Source organism: Drosophila guanche, unplaced genomic scaffold (genome assembly GCF_900245975.1).
Source record: "Drosophila guanche unplaced genomic scaffold, DGUA_6, whole genome shotgun sequence".
In the NCBI taxonomy this organism is placed as follows: Eukaryota; Metazoa; Arthropoda; class Insecta; order Diptera; family Drosophilidae; genus Drosophila; species Drosophila guanche.
The window spans coordinates 6,427,436-6,449,621 of record NW_022995746.1 but is presented as its reverse complement, the minus strand read 5'-3'; the positions used below and the strand labels follow the sequence as shown (position 1 = coordinate 6,449,621).

Genomic DNA, 22,186 nt, shown 5'->3' with positions numbered 1-22,186 from the left:
TGGATGATGTGCGTGCGTATGTACGTGATGAAACTATTTAGAGCTGCCATTACTTGTTACCCAGCAAACAAAAGCATTGCAAACGACAAAACGCTCGCCCGTCAGAGACTTTTAAAACTTAAATGGTGAAATTATTTTATGCTATGTAGCGTTATTTAGGTACATATACGAATCAGTTTTTGTTTTGCAAATGTTTTTTTTCTCCGTTTTCTCTTCCGCGCATATTTTACTGCTGAAAACTTCGTTGGCGAGCTTAGTGCTACACTCCAGCAAGTGTTCTTTGGTTTTCTGGGTAACTGTATGTACACAATTGCAATAGTGTGAACATATGCTTGTGGTGTCAGCAGAGAACATTCAAAAGCAGGTAAGGCCCGTTTATTATCTCGCTCTCTGCGCTCATTGCGCCCTACCTTCCATTAAAGTCACAAAAGGTAGCAGATAAGGCACCGCTCATTTCCTCACTCTCTTTGACATTGCGAATGCAAGCTAAGCAACGCCTTACCTTCTATTTAATATAACTTACGCTGAATAGTCACATGCATAGAAGGGGCTTACCATTAGCAAACAAATTTCATCGATGTTCAACTAAATAAATAAATCCAGTTATCTTGCCCGTCTATATTTGTTTTGTTGGTGCTTTTGCCAGCCAGCAGCTCCGTCCTTTCCAGGGCTGGGAAATAACCGTTAGCTTCGAATACTCAAATGCAACTATGGCAACCGTTGCCAGCGGCGCCACTTTTCGTTTTGTTGTGGTTTTGCCTGCCGCATTTGAGAGGAAAATTCCGAGATGACGCTGTACTTTGACACTAAAATAGAGTTTCTCGACTCGGATGCAGTGAGTACCATCAGCAGTTGGCATCCAAATGAGCCGCTCTTTGCTGTAGCCTCCTTCAGCCAGGAACGAGGAGGTTCCGTCACCATATTTGCGGACACCGTAAGTTGTTATCCGCTTTAATTATTCATACTCTGATTTGAGATTTCTTTGCAGGGTGAACCGCAAAGAGATGTAACCTATCCAGTGCATGCCACATCGCAGGCCACAGCCTTGTGCTGGCACCCGGAGAAGGCGCTGCTGGCCAGTGGCTGGGAGCACGGCGACATACACGTTTGGTTTGCCGGTCATCGGGAGTTTGCCAGCGTCAATGCACCCCACAAGGCGGCCATTGTGTTGTTGCAATTCAGCGAGCAGGGCGGCCGCATGGTAACGGCGGATGCCATGGGTTTAGTCACCGGCTGGCGCTGCGATGGACAGTATCAGTTTCTCACCATGTTCTCGCACGATCTGCGTGAAGTGCTGCTGTTGGTCTGCTTCCGACGCACCGTCGAGAGCGAGGTGCGTGAGGAGATGGCAAATCTAGCCAAGGCGGCGGTGGCAGGCGATGAGAACGCCTTGGACACGCTCACCAACTGGCGGCCACGCACCGCTGCACGTGGATTGACTCATTCAGGTGTGCGGGACAATCATTGCTTCTATGCCTGCACCCAGGGAGGCGTGGTGTACTACATCAATCAGGGCGGCGCCTGCGTCGAGGTGATGAAGTGCGGATCACTGCCGCCCATAGTCCAGATGCTTTGGCATCCCAAAAAGTTAGCAAAATCCAAAGAAAATTTGTCCTTAAGCTAAAATTGTTTGCTCTTTTAGGGATGCAGTCATTTGCCTGATGGAGGACTTGACTGTGGTGCTGTTCTTGGTGGAGTCCACGGGCATTCTGACGGAACTGGATCGCGTTAAGATGAGCGGACGTGGCGGCGGCAGGCAGGGCGGCATAGCCTGGTCGGGCAATAGTTTGGCCATTATCACAGGTGGAGTCATCATTTTGCATCTTCAATTGTTTCCTTAAATAATATCTTCATTCCTTTCCAGGCGATCTCTTTGTGCGCATTTGGGACATTGAGCGCAGCGACAATTATCTCCTAAGAATGGATTTGCCCAGCTCTCGCCATTTGAATTCGACACTCTCCAGTGTGGCCAATGTCACAAACACCAACACCTCCTCGTCCAACAATTTCTACAGCCAGGACAGCAGCGAGAGCAGCAGCATATTGCCACGCAAGCCCATAAAGTACGGCCAGCTGAGCAGCGGCGAGATCTTCACCTGCCTGTCGTACAGCGGCAGCTATCAGACTTTGTGCGCAGGCACGTCCCTGGGCAATCTGTACACCTGGAAGCGCAGTGGCAGTCGCTTGGTGACTGCGCCCGAGGATGTTTGGCAGCTTACGAACATTTCTTCAGTGCGTGGCGCTGTCAGGACCTGCGAGTGGGGTTTCAATGAGCTGTCGAAACCCTGCATGCTGGTCAATTGTCTCTCGAATGTTTACATGCTGAAGGAGCAGCCGCTGCTGGCGTTCCACACCCGCGAGCTGTGGGCGGTGCAGCGTTCGGCTAAGTCGGTGCAGCTGACGCACTGCAGCGGCCGACAGACGAGTGTTCAGTCCGAGTTTGCAGTGACAGCGTTGGCTCTGAACGAGCTGAGTCTGGTAATGAGCAATGGAAGGAGTATCTCCTCGTACAGCCTACAGAAGGTGGACAAGAGCCTTGATGAGTTCGACGAGGTGCTGGAGGCAGTGGCTGTAGACGCAGGCGAACCTCCCGCCTCCACGGCCTCACCGCCATCGCTGATCGTGAAGCTGCTGCAAACTTTTGCCGCCGAGTGCTTGCTGCTGTGCCTGCAGAACCAGAACATCTTCTGCCTGTCCAGCAGCGACATTATGGTCTACTCCGTGGGTGGAGTTGTACTGCACCGCATCCAGTCCAGCGACATTGAAGGAAAGATCATTGGCATGGACCTGAGTGGCTGCTACTTGTCCATCTTCACCATGAATGGTTATGTCAAAGCGTACGACGTGTCGCGACACGATCCGAAGCTGCTGTTTTCCAGCAAGTCGGGCCACGACATCTTCGATGACTTTGGGGAGTTCATTCTGGTGAAGTGCAACAGTCAGGGCAGCCACCTGGCCATGGTCATAGCCAACAGCAGCTTCATGCCACGCTCTGCGCTCTTCTGCTGGGACTTTGAGCGCAACAATCTCTTCGAGTACGATCTGCAGGAGGAGACCAGTCTGCCGGTGAGACTCTTCTGGGATACTGAGGAGCCGCGACTGCTGGCCATGGAGGTGAAATCGATGATGCAAAAGCCACAGCCAACAGCCAAGAACTCCAATGCCCATCAGCCGCCCATGCACTTTGTTCAATCGAAGATTATGCTGATGTTCTACTCCGATCAGAGTCAGGGTTCATCGGGTCTGAATCTGCTCGAGTCGCAGCCAATGGCCGCTGGCTGCCAGCTGCTGAACCTCTGCGTGCCCAGCGTCGTTCGCTTGAAGATCAATGTGGTGGAAGAGCAGCCGCTGCAGGACTTTGCCGATCTGCGGAATTGCGATGCAGTCACCAGGAAGCTGGTCCTCAACTTCAGTCTACACGTGGCGGAGGGGAATATGGATCTGGCCTACCGCAGCGTTCGCTCCATTCAGTCGAAAGTAATTTGGACAAATCTGGCCAAGATGTGTGTCCACACGAATCGCCTGGATGTGGCCAAGGTGTGCATGGGACACCTGGAGCAGGCACGTTCCGTACGCGCCCTGCGTCAGGCCATGGAGGATGATGATCTCGAAACGGAGGCCAAGGTGGCGGTGCTGGCCATCGAACTGGGCATGATTGAGGAGGCCAAGGATCTGTACAGACGCTGCAAGCGTTTCGATTTGCTGAACAAACTCCTACAGGCCACTGGGCGGCTGGATGAGGCGCTGCAAATAGCCGAAACGGAGGATCGCATACACCTGAAGCACACTTACTACCAGAAGGCGCAGGCACTGCGCGAACAGGGCGACATCAAGGGCGCCTTGGAGTACTTTGAGAAGACGCAGAACCCCTCGCAGAATATAACCCAACTGTTGATTGAGAATCCGGGGGCCATGAAGCGCTACATTCAGACCACCAGCGATCCGAAGCTGTTGCGCTGGTGGGGCCAGTACATTGAGAGCTCCGGGGACATGGACGCCGCTTTGGCTGTCTATCACAAGGCAGAGGATTGGTTCTCACAGGTTCAGCCTAGCTCATTCCAATTCCTAATGAACAACTCCCTTAATCTCTGATATATTTCCAGGTGAAAATCCTCTGCTATTTGGGCAAGATCTCCAAGGCGGATGCTATAGCCAGGCAGTCGGGTGATCGCGCTGCCTGCTACCATCTGGCGCGCCATTACGAGAACGTGGGCAAGTTCCAGGAGGCCATTATGTTCTTCACGCGCGCCCAGACCTTCAGCAATGCCATACGCATCTGCAAGGATAACGACTTTCAGGAGGAACTTTGGACTGTGGCCAGCTCTTCGCGGCAGCGGGACAAGGCCATTGCTGCAGCTTATTTTGAGGAGTGCGGCAACTTCAAGCATGCCGTGGAGCTCTACCATAGAGCAGGCATGCTGCACAAGGCACTGGAGATGGCCTTCGAGTCGCAGCAGCCGGAAATCCTGGAGATCATTGCCACGGAGCTCAGTCCGGACTCAGATGCGGAGCTAATCAATCGCTGTGCTGATTTCTTCTGCAGCATCGAGCAGCACCAGAAGGCGGTGCATCTGCTGGCCAAAACGAATCACCTGGTGCGAGCTGTAGGCATCTGCACGGAGAAGGGTGTGCCCGTGACGGAGGAACTGGCGGAGATGCTCACCCCCGACAAGGGTGTCTTTGAGGAGGCCACACGCACCTCCATCCTCGTGCAGCTGGGAGAGCTGCTCCAACAGCAGGGCGACTACCACAGCGCCACGAAGAAATTCACCCAAGCAGGGGACAAGATGCGTGCCATGAAGAGTCTCTTGAAGTCGGGCAACACCGACAAGATTGTGTTCTTCGCGAACATGTCACGGCAGCGAGAGGTTTACATTATGGCAGCCAACTATCTGCAGGCCCTGGACTGGCAGGGCGATGCCTCCATCCTAAAGCACATTGTCAGCTTCTACACCAAGGGGCAGGCGTTCGATTCGCTGGCCAATTTCTATGCCATTTGCGCCTCGATGGAGATTGAGGAGTATCAGGATTATGGCAAGGCACTGACTGCCATGCAGGAAGCCTCCAAGTGCTTGGAGAAACTAAGTCACGCTCAGCATGCGTATAATAATCTGCAGCGCACGGTGTCGGATGTCAAGCAGATCCTGGAGATCCAGCAAGCGCTTCGGGATGGCGACAATCAGTCGGTAATTGGCGCCTGTCGCAGCATGTTGAGTGGGTTATGCTTTGGAATTATCTTTTTAGACTTTCTATTAATAATTCCTCCTTTTACAGTCAAGCCTGAGCTGCCTCCCATTCGTCACTCCCACATCCTAGCCATGCTGGTGCGTGCTCTCGTCTATGCCAAGCAATATCCGGAGGCGGGACGCGCTCTCAAAGAGCTGGCCGTAAAGGACAACTCGTGGAGCGCTTCGGGTCTGCTGGATCGTGCACTCGTCCAGAAGGTGGCCAAGGAATGCGATTTGGACTTTAATTTGATCTGGAACTCTGGTCGTCAAGTGACGACAGCCACCACAGCCACCAGCATGACGACAACAACGACCACAACCAGTGACGACGATGATGACGCTGATGATGAGGAGATAAGAGAGGAACTGCATTAGGAATCGCAACCGCCCCCGCAACTAAATCCGTCCAAGGGTCGCCTCCAGCGAACCTACGAGTAAATTAATGGGGCAGCAATGAGCAATCCATACGATTTCGCAATATTGCTCACAGCAACAGCGTTCCCTTCCCTCCATTAGATGTTTTTATGAATGAACTTAACGAGGGTCGAGTCTACGTAGTAAAAGCTCTCCACCACACACAAACGTAGGCTTCAACGCGTCACTATAAAGTAAATATAAACAAAACACACTAGGAACGAGGCGACTAGGGGAATACCTGGTACAGAAAACAAATTAAAAAGCTGGAAATACTGGGAAATGTAATTAAAAGAGAGTTACGTTGACTGGCTGGCAATTATAATGAAAGTATTATTCAATCGTTATGAAACCGCGACACACTCAATAGCTACAATCAAAATACCAAAGAACTAAAATTTCCTATCTTTAAAAGTGTACCAAGTCACCAAAGATTCTTATCATTAAAAGTGTGACTAACGCAAACGTTTTCTGCGAACATTACCTTTCCCAATTTGAAAATATCTTCAGCGAAATTGATAAAAAATTTGAACTGATTATGGGTTTTTTTTCGAACCAAATTGATTAAATATTGGAGCTGCTTATAAGGTCTGAGTCATCGAATGTTTACTGTAGGGCACTTGAGAGCTATCTGAGATGTGGTTTAGGTATACTGAAATTTGGTTAAAGAGCATTGTACGACAAGTTATTGGAAGCAAATCTGAATCAATTTCGATTTCATTTCAGGCAATTTTTTGGTAAGTAAAAATAAGTAAATGCTGAGGTGTGTTTTTTTGGAAGAGGTTTTCATTGATGTACCGTAAATTCTCTATAAAAGTTCATGTAATCTTTTACTGCTTACCCCCTAGATATACCCCTTGAAACACTCGCATTAAAAGGGTAAGAAATATCAACAGCGATACTATATGATTGTTTGTATCGCTGGCGCCATAGCGCCAAAGAGATAGGTCGGACCGAGCTCCAAGAGTGAGTGAGTGAGAGGAGAAATTGGATGTGGCATGAATCACTTACGCCGAAAGCGTCGTCCTCTGCTATGAAATCAGAAGCGATTCCCGGAATCTCGAACGGAATTCAAATAATCCGAATAATAGGGCAATTGTCCATCAGCAGCGTCGGTGTTCTTTGCTCCAGAAAATGAAGGGGGGTCGGTTCGGGTGGGTCGCCTAATCCCCGATTCCCATGAATGAACGACCTGTCGCCCCACTAGCCATCGATGGCCAAAGAGCGGCAAACATCGAAGCCAAATTATGAGCAGAGAGAGAGAGAGAGTAATAGGCAGCGGCACGACTCATGCCAGTTTTCCCAGAAAAATGACGCGACAAACACACAGAGAGAGAGACCGAGAGACACACAGAAAGAAAGAGCGAGCGAGCGATCGCCAAACGATGAATGAATGAATGAATTTTCAGACGACCTTACCCCCCTCTCTGCCCGCAACGGATCCCATTACCCTGGGGAACTCCATCGACCACCGACATTCGTTTGCTTACACCGCCTGGCCGTATGACTCATCCACCCCCGGCGCTGGCCCACCGATCTTTTCACTACGTCATGCTTAAGGTTGTTATTTGCCGACGAGCCAAAGCGAGCGCCAGATAAGGCGAGAGAGAGAGAGAGCGCAGCGGCGTTTCGTGAGCGCAAGTGTCGCAAAAGCTTCGCCCACCCCATGTCGAATTTAGTGCGCAAACCTGTAAACGCTCCTCGCGCTTGCTACGAACGCTGCCAATTGCTCACTGGGATCTTGGCCAGAGCATGAATGGCAGAGAGCGAGCGGCAAAAAAGCTTTTTGATGGCTGGCTCGACTTCGTCATGGCTTTATCACCGGCCAGTTGGTCCGATCATTAACTCGTCATACCCCAATCGGTTCGGTCGCCTTTGTGGAACAAACTCGATCGATCGCTTTCGGTCCGTGCGGTTCAAAGATCATCGTATCCAGCTCGATAGCTGCAATAACGGTTATTAAAATTTTCCAAACGGAAAAATACGCTGCGACAGGCTAAAAGATTTCCGCGCGGCATTCAACGGCACGTGGGAAGGTGATTCCGTGCGTCGGGCAGCAGGTGAAATACTCGTACCGGTGATTCACCGACCTACCCATTACGGACTACAATCCTAAATCCGTTTCGCTTGCCAACCGGTTGGAGCAACAATAAATACCCGAGAGTGTGTGTTCAGTGCAGTTCCAGGAATTCCCCTCTCAACCCATAATGTCGCTCGAATGCAAAGTGCACAGCTGATAATTGTGGTCCTAAACCATTAATGGCCCTTGTGCAGAGCCACCTCACACAGACCAGACACGTTGCGAGGCCACTGATTGGGCTCAGCCTTTATGCCATGCACCAGGATGTCCCACAGAAGAGCATCGGAGCTGCAACCGAAACGAAACTGGAAAAGTCGTCGACGGAGAAGGCGACGCTGCAGGTGGATAATGCAGGAGGAGCAGGAGGAAGCCATCCGCAGAGACGACGCCGTCGACGGCGCCACAGCAGCAGTTCGACAAGCGACACCAACACCTCCTCGGACTCGGATGTCACAACGGACTCCGATTCGTATACATCCTCATCCAGCAGCAGCACCAGCAGCAGTAAAAGCAGCCATCGACTGGCACCTCGGGCTGTACCTCTGCCTGAACCTCACACATCCCCGCCTCTACCTCAACCTCAAGCCTCACCCATCCGCAGTGAAAGCAGAAAAGCCTCCATCGAATCGAGTGACTCATGCACACCCGTCGAAGTGCCCGTGGATCCGCATGCCTGGTCCACCGAGGACATTGCCAGTTGGGTGAAGTGGCTGACGCGCAAGTTCAAGATCGATCCGGAGCCGGACATTGGACGCTTTCCCAAGAACGGGCAGGAGCTGTGCGATCTGAGTCGCGCTGACTTTTGGGTATGTGCGGGCTCTCGGCGAGGTGGCACGCTGCTGGCCAAACACTTCGCGCTCAGCCTGTACCATGCCACGGGCCGCGAGACGAGTCCCATGCTCAACGAGAGCGAGCCAAGTGAGTAACTATATCTAATCTGGGAGCACATAAATCTGAGGTGTCCAGAGATTGAGCGAGCATCGAGCGAGCTGCTTGGTAATTGGGTTCACGTCCTATTCCCAGTGGTGCGATTGTGAGGGCTGCTCCATGTGTGTGTCTGAGTGTGCGTGAATGAGAATCCTTTGTGGTCAAGGCATCAATTGAATCCTTTTTGACCTCTGCTGCTAAATGGCAACTGATTAAGATGCCAACTCGCTGATAGAGGCGTTACTTATGTGCCTCATTGATTGTTTTTCTCCGCCCCTGCGACCATCTCTTATGGCTCTGATAAAGCGGCAAAAGTTCGCCTCGAAAAAGGCTGGCAGTGGGGAAGTGCTGGCATAATGAACAACCTTTTAATTACCTGAAGCTGCCGCTGCTGCTGGCTTTTGCGCTCTCCAACTTTTCTTTTGGAACTTCATAAACGTAAATCGCTGCGAAAATCCCCGCGCGACAGCCGCAGCAAAGTATGCAACACTTTTTCAGTTATTAACTGTTCAAGGAGCAGCAGGGGGAGGGGGAGGAGTGTGGATGGTTGGAGGCTTAGCAGGCGGTCGCGTCAAGTGATGAACTTAATAATAAACGATGTAAATATGATAATTTCTCGCAGGATGTGGCATCTAATAATAAAATCAAAATAATCCTACGGCAGCGACACACAAAAAGTCACCAAGTCATGTCACTCATGAAAGTCGCAATGTGGCACAGGGGCATGGGGCAGCGGCAGCTGCAGGGGAGTCTCACTGACAACAGCACTGCGGGTGGTCAGCTCCTGGCTGCCTTTGGGGCACACAGGAAAATATTCATTCGTTCGCATCCTTCCTGTGGCAACGGAAAAGCCTCCGCCTGATTTGGGTCTGGCATATGCTGCTGATCCACAAGAGCCAGCGGAGAGCCAGCTAGAGCGAGAGACATAGAGGTGAAGCGAAAGAGAAGGCGGCGTCGATTTAATTGATTTGTTTTTTATGCCAAACGGGGATTTAGCGTCGCCGTGGCGCAGATTACAGTTGCAATGTCTGAGTCTTTGCCAGAATGATTTCGCCTTGCCCTGCCCTGGCAGAGCCCCTCGTTTTTATACACTTTGTGGCCACAGGATATTATGACTTTTGCGGGAAGGCAAGAATTAATGATATATTTTCATCTGTCTGTTTGTTTCCGCAGGGATTTATCACTTATTTGGAACCATGAAGAGCGTCTAACTATAGCCTCTATTTGATGTGCCACAGGAAATAAGTCTATCCTAGATCACTGCCAGAGAAAACATCGATCCAAATACCACAACTATAGTGCCATTAGCTTATTCAGAGCTCATTCAAATTCCATCAAAATCGAAAACCTCCAAGGCTCTTTCATACAAACCTTTCCTCAGTAAGGGCATCAATCGCTTTGCTATCCTGCCACCACTCTGCTTCCATTGTATTGTGTGTTTCTGTGTGTGTTTACCCTGTGGGGTGTTGCTGGGTGCCGCGGGGTTGAGTGGCTGCACGTGGCCTCTGCGACTTTGTGACTTTTTCTCTGCCAACGAATGCCGAAGCAGCATTTACCACCAGCTGCGCAGGTGAAAAGCAGTCGACATGCGAGCAGTAGCTGCTGCTTCGACGAAGATGCTACAGGGCATGCCATGCCCTGGCAGCATCAGTCAAGTGATAAGAAGTCAACGTTTCAGTTGCCCAAAGGCGTTTGCCCCAAACAGTTCCCGTAGAAGAAGAACGCTGATAAAAAATAAAATAAATAAATTCCCCAATTTTGGGTGCAGACGCGGAAAAACCTTTTTGTGTGGAATTTCCAGACAAACTTTTCTTGTGGCAAAAATTCTGATAAGTCCGAAAAGTTAATGTGAATCCGCGAGTACCCACAATCAAGCGAAAGAGTCACCATGAGCGTCAGCGTGGATGTGGGCGTCATGTGGCGCCTCTCGGAGGATTTCAACCGTCGCTTTGGTCTTCGCATGCAACCAGCGCCGACGGCGGCGCATCATTCGCATCATGCGGCAGCGGCGGCAGTGCACCACTACCATCATCACCATCAACACCATCTCGAACACACACACGGTTCGATCATGTTTAATGGTGAGAAAAATGTTGCCAAAAATTCATTGGAATTTCCGCTGTGCGAAATGAATGAAAGATTCCTCTGCTCAATGGCGGCGTCTGCGGCGGCAACCACTTGATCGCTGAGGCATTTCCGGTGAGCGGTGCCTCTGTGGTGCTGCCTAGAAATATAATTATGAATGGTTGGATGGGGCTGGCTGTTGTTGTTGCTGTTGTCTATGTGCGGGCACTGCTTGCTCTTGGACTGCTTTGCCGTGGCTTGTCTGTGAGTCATCCTGTCATCTGTTGGTTATGGCACTTTCGTGACTTTTGTAGCGGGCCACTTTGAAGGGATTTCCCCGTATAGAACAGCAATGGTTATGGGCATGGGAATATCCCCATAGTCCCCGAGTCCAGGATTTATGCCCTACCCTACCCCTGGTGGAATGAGTTTCTGTGAATCCGCGACAGGGCTTGTGGCATTTCATTTCATTACAATTTCATTCCGTTGTTTGGCACTCTTGCCACGTCCCCAACGACAGAGACACAGAGACACATTCAATGACCAGAAAATCTTGTTTGGCTGGCTGGGGATTTCTCTCGCGAATCTCACTCTCTCTCTCTCTCTCTCTCTCTCTCTTGTTGTGTATCTGCTGGCTGATTCGCGTGTCTTCGTCTCTCTTTCAGATCCGTATCAACTGCTGAACGCTGCCTCGCACCGATTGGTCGCTCAGGGCTCTGGCGGGCAGATACAATTGTGGCAATTTCTGCTGGAGCTGCTCGCTGATTCGTCGAATGTCGCGTGCATCAGCTGGGAGGGCCAATCGGGCGAATTCCGGCTCATTGACCCGGACGAGGTGGCCAAACGTTGGGGCGAACGCAAGGCCAAGCCGAATATGAACTACGATAAGCTAAGTCGTGCCCTGAGGTGAGTTCCCAGTATAACAATCAGCCAAACCCTCTATATAGCTCCTATCTCCCCTTTCCCAAAGGTACTACTACGACAAGAACATCATGACCAAGGTGCACGGCAAGCGTTACGCCTACAAGTTCGACTTTCATGGCCTGATGGCCGCCTGCCAGGCCCAAGCGCAAGGCGGCGATCCGGCTGCCAATATGTTAGGTTCCTACAATCATCATCCCGGCGGTGGAATGCCCCTCAGCCGTCACCCACCGCTGCATCATCCTCATTCAACGCAGCATGCCCATCATCATCATTCGCATCCACACAGCCACGGACATGTGCATCCCGGGCAGCCGCACTTTCTGCATCACCACACATCGCCCGCCTCAACCAGCTCCAGTTTGGGCTTCCCCTCACCCCCTACGGTGTCGTCACAGCCCTCGCCCAGCAATGGACCAGCAGCCACAGCGACAACGGCGACGTTTTCGGCACCATTCCATGGCGGGACAGCAGCTGAACAGGCAGCCAGAACAGGGACAGGCACGGGGACGACCTATGACCAGGGCAACCCATCCACAAATGCATTTAACTGAAGATGGTGACGACAGCAACCCCAATTTGTTTTTGTGGGGTTGTAAACGGTCGACCCACAGGGCAGGGGGGTGGCGAGGAAGATGCGCAAGGACCACCCACTGCGCAGAGTGCTGTAAGGGAGAGAGCGAGAAGCAGCGGACCGGACTGGACCGTAAAAAGGTACGACACGAGTAATTTCCGCATAATTCCAGATACTTAATCGGTTAATTGAGGAATTGTGATAGCAACGGAGCATCGCAGAGCAATAAGAAAGAGAGAGGAGAAGCCAATTTGTTACTTCATCTGTTATCCACTCGCTTCTGGCAGCAAAAAACCCATTAAGAGGTCTCATCATTATATAATTCTAAGTTCACTAAGCGCACAGAGGATACATACATATAGTAAATACACAAAAAATACATAGATATAGATACAGATACATAGTTATAGAGATACAATTACATACAGGTGGGGGGGTTACACATCCTCCTACACACGACACACAATGGCCAGTATGAGGAAGGTCAGGCTAAAGGCCAAAAATGAGACACGATCCACTGCCGTGGCCAGCAGCGACCATTCGAATTGTATGGCCCGGGATGTGGGAACCTCCGTGGGATTAATGTCCAGCGTTTCGGATTGATCATAATCGTCATTTTCATACAATTGCTCATCCATCTCCTTGCTCTTGTCCTTCTGCTGTTCGGCCTCGGAGCGAAAGTGCGAGAGCAGCAGCCAGGAGCCAAGTTTGCCATGCAGTAGCTTCTTGAGGCAGTCTGGAACGCGCCGCTTATGCTTGGCCGTGGACAAGTAGAGCACAGCCACCTCCACAATGGTGGAGATGCTCAGCAGCAGCAGAGTGGCGCTATAAAAGACGACTACAAAATGGAGAGCAAACTGAGGCTTAATGCACATGGAGGAACACACAGAAACTCACCCACAAGCGGCGTCTTGTTGGCCAGCACCGGTAGCAGCTGCGCAAAATACATGAGAAACGAAGCAACCACAATCATGAGCAATCCATTGATCATAATCTTCTCGCCGCCCATGTGCGGTGGCAGCCAGAAGGCGGACAGCGCGAGTGTGACAAAGCAGGAGGCTGGCGTGTAAATGATGGCCGTGTACATGTTGGAGCGTCGCTGCACCGTCAGCGTGTACTCCAAATAGCTGTAGTAATCCTGAGGCACAAATTGCGTTGACCCTTTGACAATCTGCCACTCGGTGGACTGCATTGCACCGTCGTAGTCCAGGCCCTTGCCCGACTTGTCGTAGTCCGCATTGATGTGGCTAACGCCCCAGGAGCCAATCTTTAGCTTGCACGTCTGCTCGTCGTACGGCCAGTTGATCATGTTTAGGTTGCAGTAGGCCGTGTACACGGCAGGTGGCACCCACAGGAACTGTCCCTCGTGGGTGAGTATTGCCTGAGTGTCCACCAGGAAGCTTTCATCCTCGCCAGCCGCATTGAAGAGCTTAATCTGTGGTGTCCAGATCTCGCTGGCATGCAAGTGGATGGCCGTAATGTTCTCATACTCCTGCGGCTGCCACGTGCGAAGCTCGTCCATCCAACGCTGCAAAAAGGGAAAACAGAGATCAAGATGGCAATGGGTTAATGCAAGGAAAACGTACAATATTCAGCCAGCAGTGTGTCGTCATCTTGCCATTCAACTCGTCAATATCAATAAAGTTAATGGTCAGCGCCATGCTGACAGTCGCGGGTTCGCCCTTGTCCAGCGGCTGCAAATGTTTGTCGTAGTTGAGGAACAGACTCGCGTGCAGACGATCCAGGGCGTTGACATTGGCATTGCCATCGCTGCTGCTGCTCCTGCTGGCGTTAATGGCAGTCGCATCTGCTACAACAGGAATTTGGGAGTTAGCTGTTTGTATAAGAAAAAACTTTTGTGACACTTACAAGTGGCGCCTGGCACGGAAACAGCAAGCAGCAGCAACAAAAATACTCCCAGCAGCCCACGACCGGAAATCAGAGTTTTTATCTTTGGGGCCGTCGTCATTGTTGTTTCCAGTTAGAATTTTTTGAAGTAGTTAATGCATTCGCTTCCGAGTCTGAATTGGAACTGAGCTCAGAGCTCTGAGTTTTGCTCACATGGCCGTTGCTCTGATAAGTCGGAATGCGCCCAAATACAAACCGAGGCTAAGCAGGGAGCAGGCAGAGAGCGGATAAGCGATAGCAGCCTCGCAAACTACGAGTATGTGGGCATTGTACATAATCTGTTGCCTGATTGAATGGTTTTGGCGGTCAGCAGCAATTTTTCATTCACTTTTGCAGCAGATAAAATAAACGTAGAACGCTTCCACTCCATAAAACAGTTATGTTTATGTGATTCTCCTTTTGCCTAAATTGCATATTGAAGATTTTAGTAGCTGCAATGTAGTAAACTTAATACCAAAATGATTGTAATGTTGAAACAGTAATGCAATTCGGCTGCATTATTATTGTTTTCGTAATCAACGCCTATAAGTTCAGCTTATCGCACAAAAATACCGATAACTTGTTTCCCCACCAACCCTACATAATACCACTAACCAAATAGTATAGGTTAGTGACTATACTATATGGTTAGTGATAATACTTTGTAATATATAAGGTCATAAGGTGTACATTCCAATAAAAAGGAGTATTTATAATACGCCGAACTAAAGCCAAAAGTCTATGCAAGATAGTAATATCAAATATAACATGAAAATCGACAAGTATGATTTAAGATTACAGTATATTTACGAAAAAAAAATTGCAATTAGAAGGTATATTTTGGTATATTTTTGAGGGTCTGATGGTATATCTTATCGATAATTCCGCGGTCACACGTCCCTAATATTGACGTGTACACTGGCTGCGTGTCAATTTCAACCCCGTTCGAATAAATAAAAAATAGATACCATGGCGGACGAAGTGATTGACACTGTGAAGGATACCATCAAAGGCATCTTTGAGAATGTGAATGTGAAAAATGAAACGGCGCCCAGTGAGAAGAAACCGTCCAGCCCCGAAGGCATTGCGGTGGCGTACGGCAGCTTGGTGATTATGGCCATGTTGCCCATTATTTTCGGCTCCATACGTTCCGTGAAACTGCACAAGCTGAAAAAGGTAGGTCATCTGTTGCCCTAATTATGCATTCAGCTCACTGGTTTTGTTTGGTTTCACTTCCATTTCGATTCGACGCAGTCTACGGGGGAGAAAGCCGACACGATGACAAAGAAAGACGCCATGTACTTCCCACTGATTGCCTCGGCCACCCTCTTCGGCCTGTATCTGTTCTTCAAGATATTCCAGAAGGTGCACATCAACTTCTTGCTCACCGGCTACTTTTTCGTGCTGGGCGTGATTGCTCTGGCGCACCTACTCAGCCCCGTGATGAACTCGCTGATGCCCGCGGCCGTGCCAAAGGTGCCCTTCCACATACTGTTCACGAGGGGCGAGGGCAAGCACAAGGAGGATATCATTAACTATAAGTTTTCCACCCACGACATTGTGTGCCTGGTCATCTCATCGGTCATTGGTGTGTGGTATCTGCTGAAGAAGCACTGGATAGCCAACAACCTGTTCGGCCTCGCCTTCGCCATCAACGGCGTGGAGATGCTCCATTTGAATAACTTTGTGACTGGCGTCATCCTGCTGAGCGGTCTCTTCTTCTACGACATCTTCTGGGTGTTTGGCACCAATGTCATGGTCACTGTGGCTAAGAGCTTCGAGGCACCCATCAAGCTAGTCTTCCCCCAGGATCTCATAGACAATGGCCTGAATGCCTCGAACTTTGCCATGCTGGGTCTTGGCGACATTGTCATTCCGGGCATCTTCATTGCCCTGCTCCTGCGTTTCGATGACAGTAAGAAGAGGAAGACGCGCATCTACTTCTACTCCACACTGGCGGCATATTTCCTGGGTCTCTTGGCCACGATCTTTGTGATGCATGTCTTCAAGCATGCCCAACCGGCGTTGCTCTATCTGGTGCCCGCCTGCATGGGCACCCCTCTGCTGGTGGCTCTCATCCGTGGCGAGCTGAAGGTGCTCTTTGCGTGAGTTCTATTGAGTATACAAATTATTGATCCCCACTAATGGCATATCGTTCGTACAGCTATGAAGATCATCCCGAGGAGAAGCCCGAAAAGAAGGAAAAGAAGGACAAGGAGGAGGGCAGCAGTAGCGGCAGCAGCAGCAGCAAAAAGAAGGAATCTAAGAAGGCAAAGTAAATGCCACCAAGAGCAGCACGACAACCACAACCCGTTCCATCAAACTAAATGTCTTCTTCAATTTGGCAAGCCGTGTAATATTTTGTTATAGCTTCCACTTCTCTGATCCGATCCGTACTTCCTGCGACATTTCTATAAAAGACGATTTTGCTATAAATATTGATTTAGTAATGTTCCTTCGCAAGGCACAACCACTTTATTAAGTTCGTTTAGGTTTACGAAATATGTAGAGAATTTAACTTACCTTTTTTCAAACTTTTTCTACCAGAATCAAACGTTAATGTAGAATTTTTTATTTATGTACCTTTTGTAAAGGAACACGAACAAATAAGAATGAACACTTGAAATATATATTTAAATTTTTGTGACCCAATGAATACATTTTCGTCTTGTTATTTTGTTCAAATGTGTCTTAACTAAATATGATTTAATAAATAACATTAGTTGGTTTTCAAAATTAGCGCCAAACGTAAACTTACTAACACTGAAATGTACACATTTTGCAAGGGGCTGCCACACTGGTAAAAAAAATGAGAGTACAAAATTTTCACAAGTCGGAAAATAGTATGCTTGGAGTTGAGCGCCTCACCGTAATAATAAAGAGAATGTCAAAATCGAACAATAATATATAACGTTAGCCCGTTTTCGACCAGCGGAATATTTCAGATTACTCAGGAATTTTGTCGAACTTGAAAGTGTTGTGCGCACAGCTTGGGTAAAATATATAGTAGCCTTTTTTATTTTGTAAATAAAAAGGAAGAATATACAGCGAGAAATTAAAAACATTATTATTTTCAGCGGCTAACGTCAACAGTGTTCAACAGCTTACATATTGAAACTTTAAATAGTGCGGGGCTAAGTGGGTTAGTGCAGATTTGTCCTTGGTATATTTACGGTGTATTTCGGTATATTTGCAACGGTCCGACAGTCACACTGGATCCGAGCGTCGGAGAAAAAAAATTGCGCTAGAAATTTGCAAAGAAAAATAGTTTGCCGGAAAAAAGCCACACGTTTTGGCAATTTCCTGATCGTCAACTGACAAACAAAGAGGCAACTGGGTAAGCATAAAAGGAAACTGGTTTAGGACCGCGAGAGCAAACATTTGTAACCCTTTTTCGGTGGTTTTCGTTTTGCAGACGCGTAGCAGCGTGTACAGCATAGTGATAAAGAAGAGGACGGACAAGACACAGTTCATTTTCCAACAACAAATTGCAGCAACGACTAGCTGAATACAAGATGTCTGGCATTGCCATAACACGATTGGGCGAGGAGCGCAAGGCCTGGCGGAAGGACCATCCATACGGATTTGTTGCACGTCCCGCCAAGAATCCCGATGGCACCCTCAACCTGATGATTTGGGAGTGCGCCATTCCCGGCAAGAAGTCCACCCCATGGGAGGGTGGCCTCTACAAACTCCGCATGATTTTCAAGGATGACTATCCGACCTCGCCGCCGAAATGCAAATTCGAGCCACCGCTCTTCCACCCAAATGTGTATCCGTCGGGCACTGTCTGCCTGTCGCTGCTGGACGAGGAGAAGGACTGGCGTCCGGCCATCACCATTAAGCAAATTCTGTTGGGCATCCAAGATCTGCTTAATGAGCCCAACATCAAGGATCCGGCACAGGCCGAGGCATACACCATTTACTGCCAGAATCGCCTGGAGTACGAGAAACGCGTGCGCGCACAGGCCCGTGCCATGGCCGCAACCGAGTAAATCCGCTCTTCAATCCACACATAGACATAACAAATAACACAAAAATAAAAAAAAAAACCGATCACCAACAAACACACAACACACAAAACAAAAACATCTAGAATTGCAGCATTTTCGGGAATGCTCTAATATCTTTTTACTTCTACTAAGTCTATCAAATAAACAAATATGTATGTATGTGAACTCACGATTTGCACTGGGATTATAATTTGATTAAAATTGCTTTCCGTGCGTACACACAAGTACATGCGCCATATGTTTTTTGATTTATTTTATATTTGTATAAGCTTCATTTCGTTTTTTGGAAGCGTGTTACCATGTACACACCAAGCCTGATGAATCATGACGAAGTTGCTACGTGGCAGTGATATATGTACATTGTTTATATGAATGGTTGAGTGCACATGCATGTGTACGTATGTATGTAGCTAAAGCAGAGCTTTACTCTTGCTTTGAGATTGGCTTTGATCGGCCTTTGTCGAATTCGATTAACACACAATCCTGGCTGTTGGTGGGCATCGAAATAGAGAAAATTGCAGGATGTCAACATTTAGATATGAACAATGTCGGTCCCCAGCGTTCTCAAGCATGTTCATAACTGTACATGCACAATGTGCACTGCACCTGGACATAGTATGTTCATACACATACACAGTATACTGAAACCAGTATTTTAATGATAAGCGAAAGTTTGAGACGCTAAATCTCCGGAAATCGGGATCCGTTTAGCCAAAGACTAACATTTACAGTATCGTGAGAACCCAACCCAGACTGATTTTTGCCATCAAAATGTCGTTTGGGAAAGATATGTTGTTTTTTGGCAAATTTAACGATGGTTACGTCATGATATTTTTGCAAAAATTGTGAAAAATGGAGTTCCGTTTTTTATGTTGCCAAACGGTTGACAGGGTTCTCCCGATGAAGCAATGATAAACCACGCTCAGATCCGTCCTTAAATATTCGAGATATAGCCAACGAAATTACAGCAAACCAAATCCGCCTTCAAGTGCGCGAAAACGAGAAATTGAACGGGCTGGATACCAGGCGCACAGAAATGACCAGAAAGTTTTTCTGCCACCCTAAAAGTATGCCCCGCATTTGTGTAGAAATTTCTAACAGCGCTGCAAGCCGCGTGCCGCCAAATTTAGGGTGTTGCTTGTTTATGTCATACTTTCACCATTTCTTGCCCGATTTGGACGTGCTTTGGCTTCCCGTGATCAGAAAAAGACCGCTAATGAAATGTGTATTAAAAATATTGGCCAAAAAACGTTAGGTAATGAAAGAAGGTACGATAGCCCATTAAATTTCCAACCAACACACTGCGAAAATTCTGAAAATTTGTGGAAAAGTTGTCTTATTTTGAATAAATTAATTACTTTTATTGTCGCACACACTTAATAAATATTGTATTCTTCATTTAAATTACACAGTTTGAATTGCTCGCTTCTACATAGCATTAACATACAGTAGAATATTGAATCTATATAGGATTATGCTTGTTCCTCGCATTATCATCATCATCATCGGTTCTCTAGCGAAAACTTGTAGTTTCTTGCACTCAATATTTGTTTATTTGTAGTTTCTCTCTAAGTGGTAAGCTTTGGCATGCATTATATGTCATGATTTACCCACTTAATGGGTATGTTATGGGGTGTGGGGTATGCGTACGTTTATGTACCTAAATGTCTAAATGTATATTCATTTATATATATATCTGTATATGCATTTGTGTGTATATTTAGGTTGTATGTTTAATTATAATTATTTCTATCGATCGGAGTCAGTTCTGACGTGGAAGTGGAGCGTTTTGCAGCGACAGTGAGATTCGCCAGGAATACTGTCATCGATGCTGTCGGTTTTGCGGGAATTTATGGGATTACGTTTATGGATTATACATTGTAGAGTTAAGAGGATTCGATTTCGATTCGGTTTTTCGGTTTGAATGCTGCTTAGAAGCACTTGTAATACCATTCCAGCTGCTTGCGCTGTGCCTCCCACATCTGCCGCTGCTGGCTCTCTCAAATGGCCGCCTCCTGCAGGTTCTCCTTGTTCTTTTGCATCAGCATCAGTTCGCTGGGCGATTGCAGCGGCTGGCCACTCACCATGCCCATGCCTACACCCACTCCGACTCCCACTCCCGCCAGGTGATTGGCATTGGGACTGGGACTGTCGTTCACCTCGGGCCTTGCTGGCTTGCTCTTGCAGTAGAACTGCTTGTGGGCCAGAAAAGTCTTCACATAGTTGAAGGATATGTCACACACGGAGCAGTACTTCTTCATGGCCTCGGCTGCAGCGGCTGCCAGCGGCGAGGCAACAGGCGGTGGCAGTGGCAGTGTCAGCGGTGTGGGCGACATGCCATCAATATCCAGCGGCTCGGCCTTGATGTGCGGCAAGGGTGTGCCTATGGGAGAGTTGTTGTTCTCGTGCAGCGTCGGTGGATTGTCCAGTCCAGGCTCTGACTTGATGTGAAAGCTGCAAGAGAGGAGAACGAGGATGAGGCGCCATTCTGGGTTTAAGTTTCATGCACCAAAGTCTTACCTGATGGCCTCGCCATTGGATGCTTCGTGCGCATTTGGCGTGACGCTGGGCAGCAGCGGCGTCTCCTGTTCACGTGTCTCGGGGGATATTGAGGGAGAGTTGATGGCCACATGCGGATGCAGCAGCTTCATGTGACGCAGCTGTAAGCGAGAAGAGTCCAAAGTTAAGTGAAAGTTCATCAAAGAAGAGTCTTCAAGCTGCACCCACCACATTGCCCTTGTAGGTGGAAGCATAATTGCAATAATCGCAGTTAAACAGCTGCGGCGGATGCTCCATGGGTGGCTCCTGCTGTGGCACAGTCACTACTGCCGCTGCTGGCAGCTCCTGCGACACAGCGGCGGCATGCCCCGAGTTATCCTCCTCGAAGATGCACGTCATGTAGTGCTCCTCGTTGACGTCGCTCGTCTTCTTGTCAAAGTGCGTCCTGATGTGGGTGCGCATGCCCCGCAACGTGTTCCCCTTGTACTGGCAAATGCTGCAGCGGAATGCCTTCACCGTGCCATGCATCTCCATGTGCTTGCGTGCCAGTGCCGCTGTGGGACTCACCACGCCGCACACGGGACACTTGTTGACGCTGTTGAGGCCCGAGGACAGGCCCGACTGCAGGCTGGTGGGCGCTGTCAGCGGTGTGGCTGCAGGTGGCGCTGGGCAGGGATGTCCGTGCTCGTGCAGCGTCTTGCACTTGCCGCACTTCTCCTTCGTTGCCTCGGACAGCGCTGTGGCCGCCGTGGCACCACCCTTGGGGCAGTAGTAGTTCTGATGAGCGCGCAGATTGTCCAGCGAAGTGTACTTGATGCCGCAGGCGGCGCAAATGAGTTGCTGATAGGCCACGGGCGTAGTCTCCACCGAGGAGGCGCCAACATTGTTGCCAGCTGCGGCATTCGAGGGCGAAACGGCGGACTTGGAGTCGCTGCCATCGCCGCTTGGCTCTTGGTTGCGCGCCGAGCAGTAGTGCTGCTTGTGGGCCAAATAATTCTCGTATTTGCAGAACACAATGTTGCACTCCTTGCACTTGGACACGCCCTGCTTCACGTAGATCTGTGGCTGTTGCTGTTGTTGCTGTTGGTTTCCTACATTCGCGGGCGCTGCAGCCACCGAGGACGCGGCACTCCCACCCGCTGCAACAGCTGCCGCCGCGGCTGCCGCCAGCTTGAGCGCCAACTCCGGATTGGTCTTGGCCAGCAGCGACTCGGACAGCCCAAAGTCCGCTGGCAGCATGGAGCGTATGTCCAGCAGATGTGGATTCAGGCCAGGCGGCGACATGGAGGAGGCACTGCCTGCACCCGAGCTTCTTGGACTGGCACGTCGCTTGGGCGAGGGACTCATCGAGGGGCTGCTGGGCAGCGAGGGCGCACACACGATCTGCTCGGGCGTTACACTGCCGCCAGCTCGACTGAGGGCAGACTCCACGTTCTCCTTTCCCGCACCCAGCAGCACTTCCTCGACGTCCAGCAGCGCAGCGGCCGCAGCAGCAGCAGCGGTGCGTATGTGCCGCTGGCGATGCTGCAAGAGGGAAATGGGCGACCGACGAAACGAGAGATCGAGTGGCGCAGATTCA

The 22,186-nt window shown here is 49.5% G+C and overlaps 6 protein-coding genes across 13 annotated transcripts in view; 4 read left to right on the top strand and 2 right to left on the bottom strand.

Annotated features, from left to right (window-relative positions):
• Positions 1-140: 140 nt before the first annotated feature.
• Positions 141-14,384, bottom strand: LOC117582281 (neuronal acetylcholine receptor subunit alpha-4). 4 transcript variants are annotated; one of them, XM_034269916.1, is made up of 4 exons: positions 14,078-14,384; positions 13,795-14,021; positions 13,432-13,736; positions 141-210 (listed from the first exon to the last, which is right to left on the bottom strand). In XM_034269916.1, the coding sequence occupies exons 1-4, from the start codon at positions 14,175-14,177 to the stop codon at positions 156-158; spliced, it is 687 nt and encodes a 228-aa protein (XP_034125807.1). In that variant the 5' UTR covers positions 14,178-14,384; the 3' UTR covers positions 141-155. The 4 variants fall into 4 exon arrangements, with proteins under 4 accessions (XP_034125807.1, XP_034125804.1, XP_034125806.1 ...); XM_034269913.1 differs by lacking the exon at positions 141-210 and adding an exon at positions 12,507-13,046 and having other exon boundaries at positions 13,106-13,736; positions 14,078-14,359; XM_034269915.1 differs by lacking the exon at positions 141-210 and adding an exon at positions 12,507-13,046 and having other exon boundaries at positions 13,106-13,736; positions 13,795-14,015; positions 14,078-14,359.
• On the top strand, positions 461-6,120 carry LOC117582275 (intraflagellar transport protein 140 homolog). The gene is made up of 6 exons (XM_034269903.1): positions 461-934; positions 989-1,587; positions 1,643-1,803; positions 1,865-4,041; positions 4,104-5,214; positions 5,275-6,120. Exons 1-6 carry the CDS (start codon positions 788-790, stop codon positions 5,601-5,603), a joined length of 4,524 nt encoding a protein of 1,507 aa, XP_034125794.1. The 5' UTR covers positions 461-787; the 3' UTR covers positions 5,604-6,120.
• On the top strand, positions 7,514-12,369 carry LOC117582279 (DNA-binding protein D-ETS-6). Of its 2 annotated transcripts, none has more exons than XM_034269910.1 (3): positions 7,514-8,640; positions 11,379-11,619; positions 11,684-12,369. In XM_034269910.1, the coding sequence occupies exons 1-3, from the start codon at positions 7,902-7,904 to the stop codon at positions 12,186-12,188; spliced, it is 1,485 nt and encodes a 494-aa protein (XP_034125801.1). In that variant the 5' UTR covers positions 7,514-7,901; the 3' UTR covers positions 12,189-12,369. The 2 variants fall into 2 exon arrangements, with proteins under 2 accessions (XP_034125801.1, XP_034125802.1); XM_034269911.1 differs by lacking the exon at positions 7,514-8,640 and adding an exon at positions 10,499-10,730.
• Positions 14,385-14,993: 609 nt separating the features above from the next.
• Positions 14,994-16,747, top strand: LOC117581971 (minor histocompatibility antigen H13). Its single transcript, XM_034269457.1, has 3 exons — positions 14,994-15,271; positions 15,350-16,200; positions 16,260-16,747. Exons 1-3 carry the CDS (start codon positions 15,065-15,067, stop codon positions 16,372-16,374), a joined length of 1,173 nt encoding a protein of 390 aa, XP_034125348.1. The 5' UTR covers positions 14,994-15,064; the 3' UTR covers positions 16,375-16,747.
• A 530-nt stretch (positions 16,748-17,277) lies between these two features.
• Positions 17,278-18,280, top strand: LOC117581972 (SUMO-conjugating enzyme UBC9-B). The gene is made up of 2 exons (XM_034269458.1): positions 17,278-17,432; positions 17,511-18,280. The coding sequence occupies exon 2, from the start codon at positions 17,611-17,613 to the stop codon at positions 18,088-18,090; it is 480 nt and encodes a 159-aa protein (XP_034125349.1). The 5' UTR covers positions 17,278-17,432; positions 17,511-17,610; the 3' UTR covers positions 18,091-18,280.
• Positions 18,281-19,438: 1,158 nt separating this feature from the next.
• LOC117582662 (zinc finger protein ush) overlaps positions 19,439-22,186 on the bottom strand; it is a 69,210-nt gene continuing 66,462 nt past the window's right edge. For all 4 annotated transcript variants that reach the window (XM_034270575.1, XM_034270576.1, XM_034270577.1 and 1 more), the window contains exons 6-8: positions 20,836-22,186; positions 20,629-20,768; positions 19,439-20,562 (exon numbers count right to left, since the gene is read on the bottom strand). In XM_034270575.1, the coding sequence (XP_034126466.1) occupies positions 20,109-20,562; positions 20,629-20,768; positions 20,836-22,186 (1,945 nt within the window). In that variant the 3' untranslated portion in view covers positions 19,439-20,108. The remainder of the gene's footprint in view (positions 20,563-20,628; positions 20,769-20,835) is intronic.

Excerpts from the sequence above, each read along its gene's own strand:
- LOC117581972 (XM_034269458.1), top strand. The coding sequence starts at position 17,611 with ATGTCTGGCATTGCCATAACACGATTGGGCGAGGAGCGCAAGGCCTGG.
- LOC117582281 (XM_034269913.1), bottom strand. The coding sequence starts at position 14,177 with ATGACGACGGCCCCAAAGATAAAAACTCTGATTTCCGGTCGTGGGCTG. Across the intron at positions 14,022-14,077 it reads TTCCGTGCCAGGCGCCACTT|TAGCAGATGCGACTGCCATT; the intron begins GTAAGTGTCACA and ends AAATTCCTGTTG. Across the intron at positions 13,737-13,794 it reads CACACTGCTGGCTGAATATT|CGTTGGATGGACGAGCTTCG; the intron begins GTACGTTTTCCT and ends CCCTTTTTGCAG.
- LOC117582279 (XM_034269910.1), top strand. The coding sequence starts at position 7,902 with ATGGCCCTTGTGCAGAGCCACCTCACACAGACCAGACACGTTGCGAGG. Across the intron at positions 8,641-11,378 it reads GCTCAACGAGAGCGAGCCAA|ATCCGTATCAACTGCTGAAC; the intron begins GTGAGTAACTAT and ends TCTCTCTTTCAG. Across the intron at positions 11,620-11,683 it reads AAGCTAAGTCGTGCCCTGAG|GTACTACTACGACAAGAACA; the intron begins GTGAGTTCCCAG and ends CCTTTCCCAAAG.
- LOC117582275 (XM_034269903.1), top strand. The coding sequence starts at position 788 with ATGACGCTGTACTTTGACACTAAAATAGAGTTTCTCGACTCGGATGCA. Across the intron at positions 935-988 it reads TCACCATATTTGCGGACACC|GGTGAACCGCAAAGAGATGT; the intron begins GTAAGTTGTTAT and ends ATTTCTTTGCAG. Across the intron at positions 1,588-1,642 it reads ATGCTTTGGCATCCCAAAAA|GGATGCAGTCATTTGCCTGA; the intron begins GTTAGCAAAATC and ends TTGCTCTTTTAG.
- LOC117581971 (XM_034269457.1), top strand. The coding sequence starts at position 15,065 with ATGGCGGACGAAGTGATTGACACTGTGAAGGATACCATCAAAGGCATC. Across the intron at positions 15,272-15,349 it reads AACTGCACAAGCTGAAAAAG|TCTACGGGGGAGAAAGCCGA; the intron begins GTAGGTCATCTG and ends GATTCGACGCAG. Across the intron at positions 16,201-16,259 it reads GAGCTGAAGGTGCTCTTTGC|CTATGAAGATCATCCCGAGG; the intron begins GTGAGTTCTATT and ends TCGTTCGTACAG.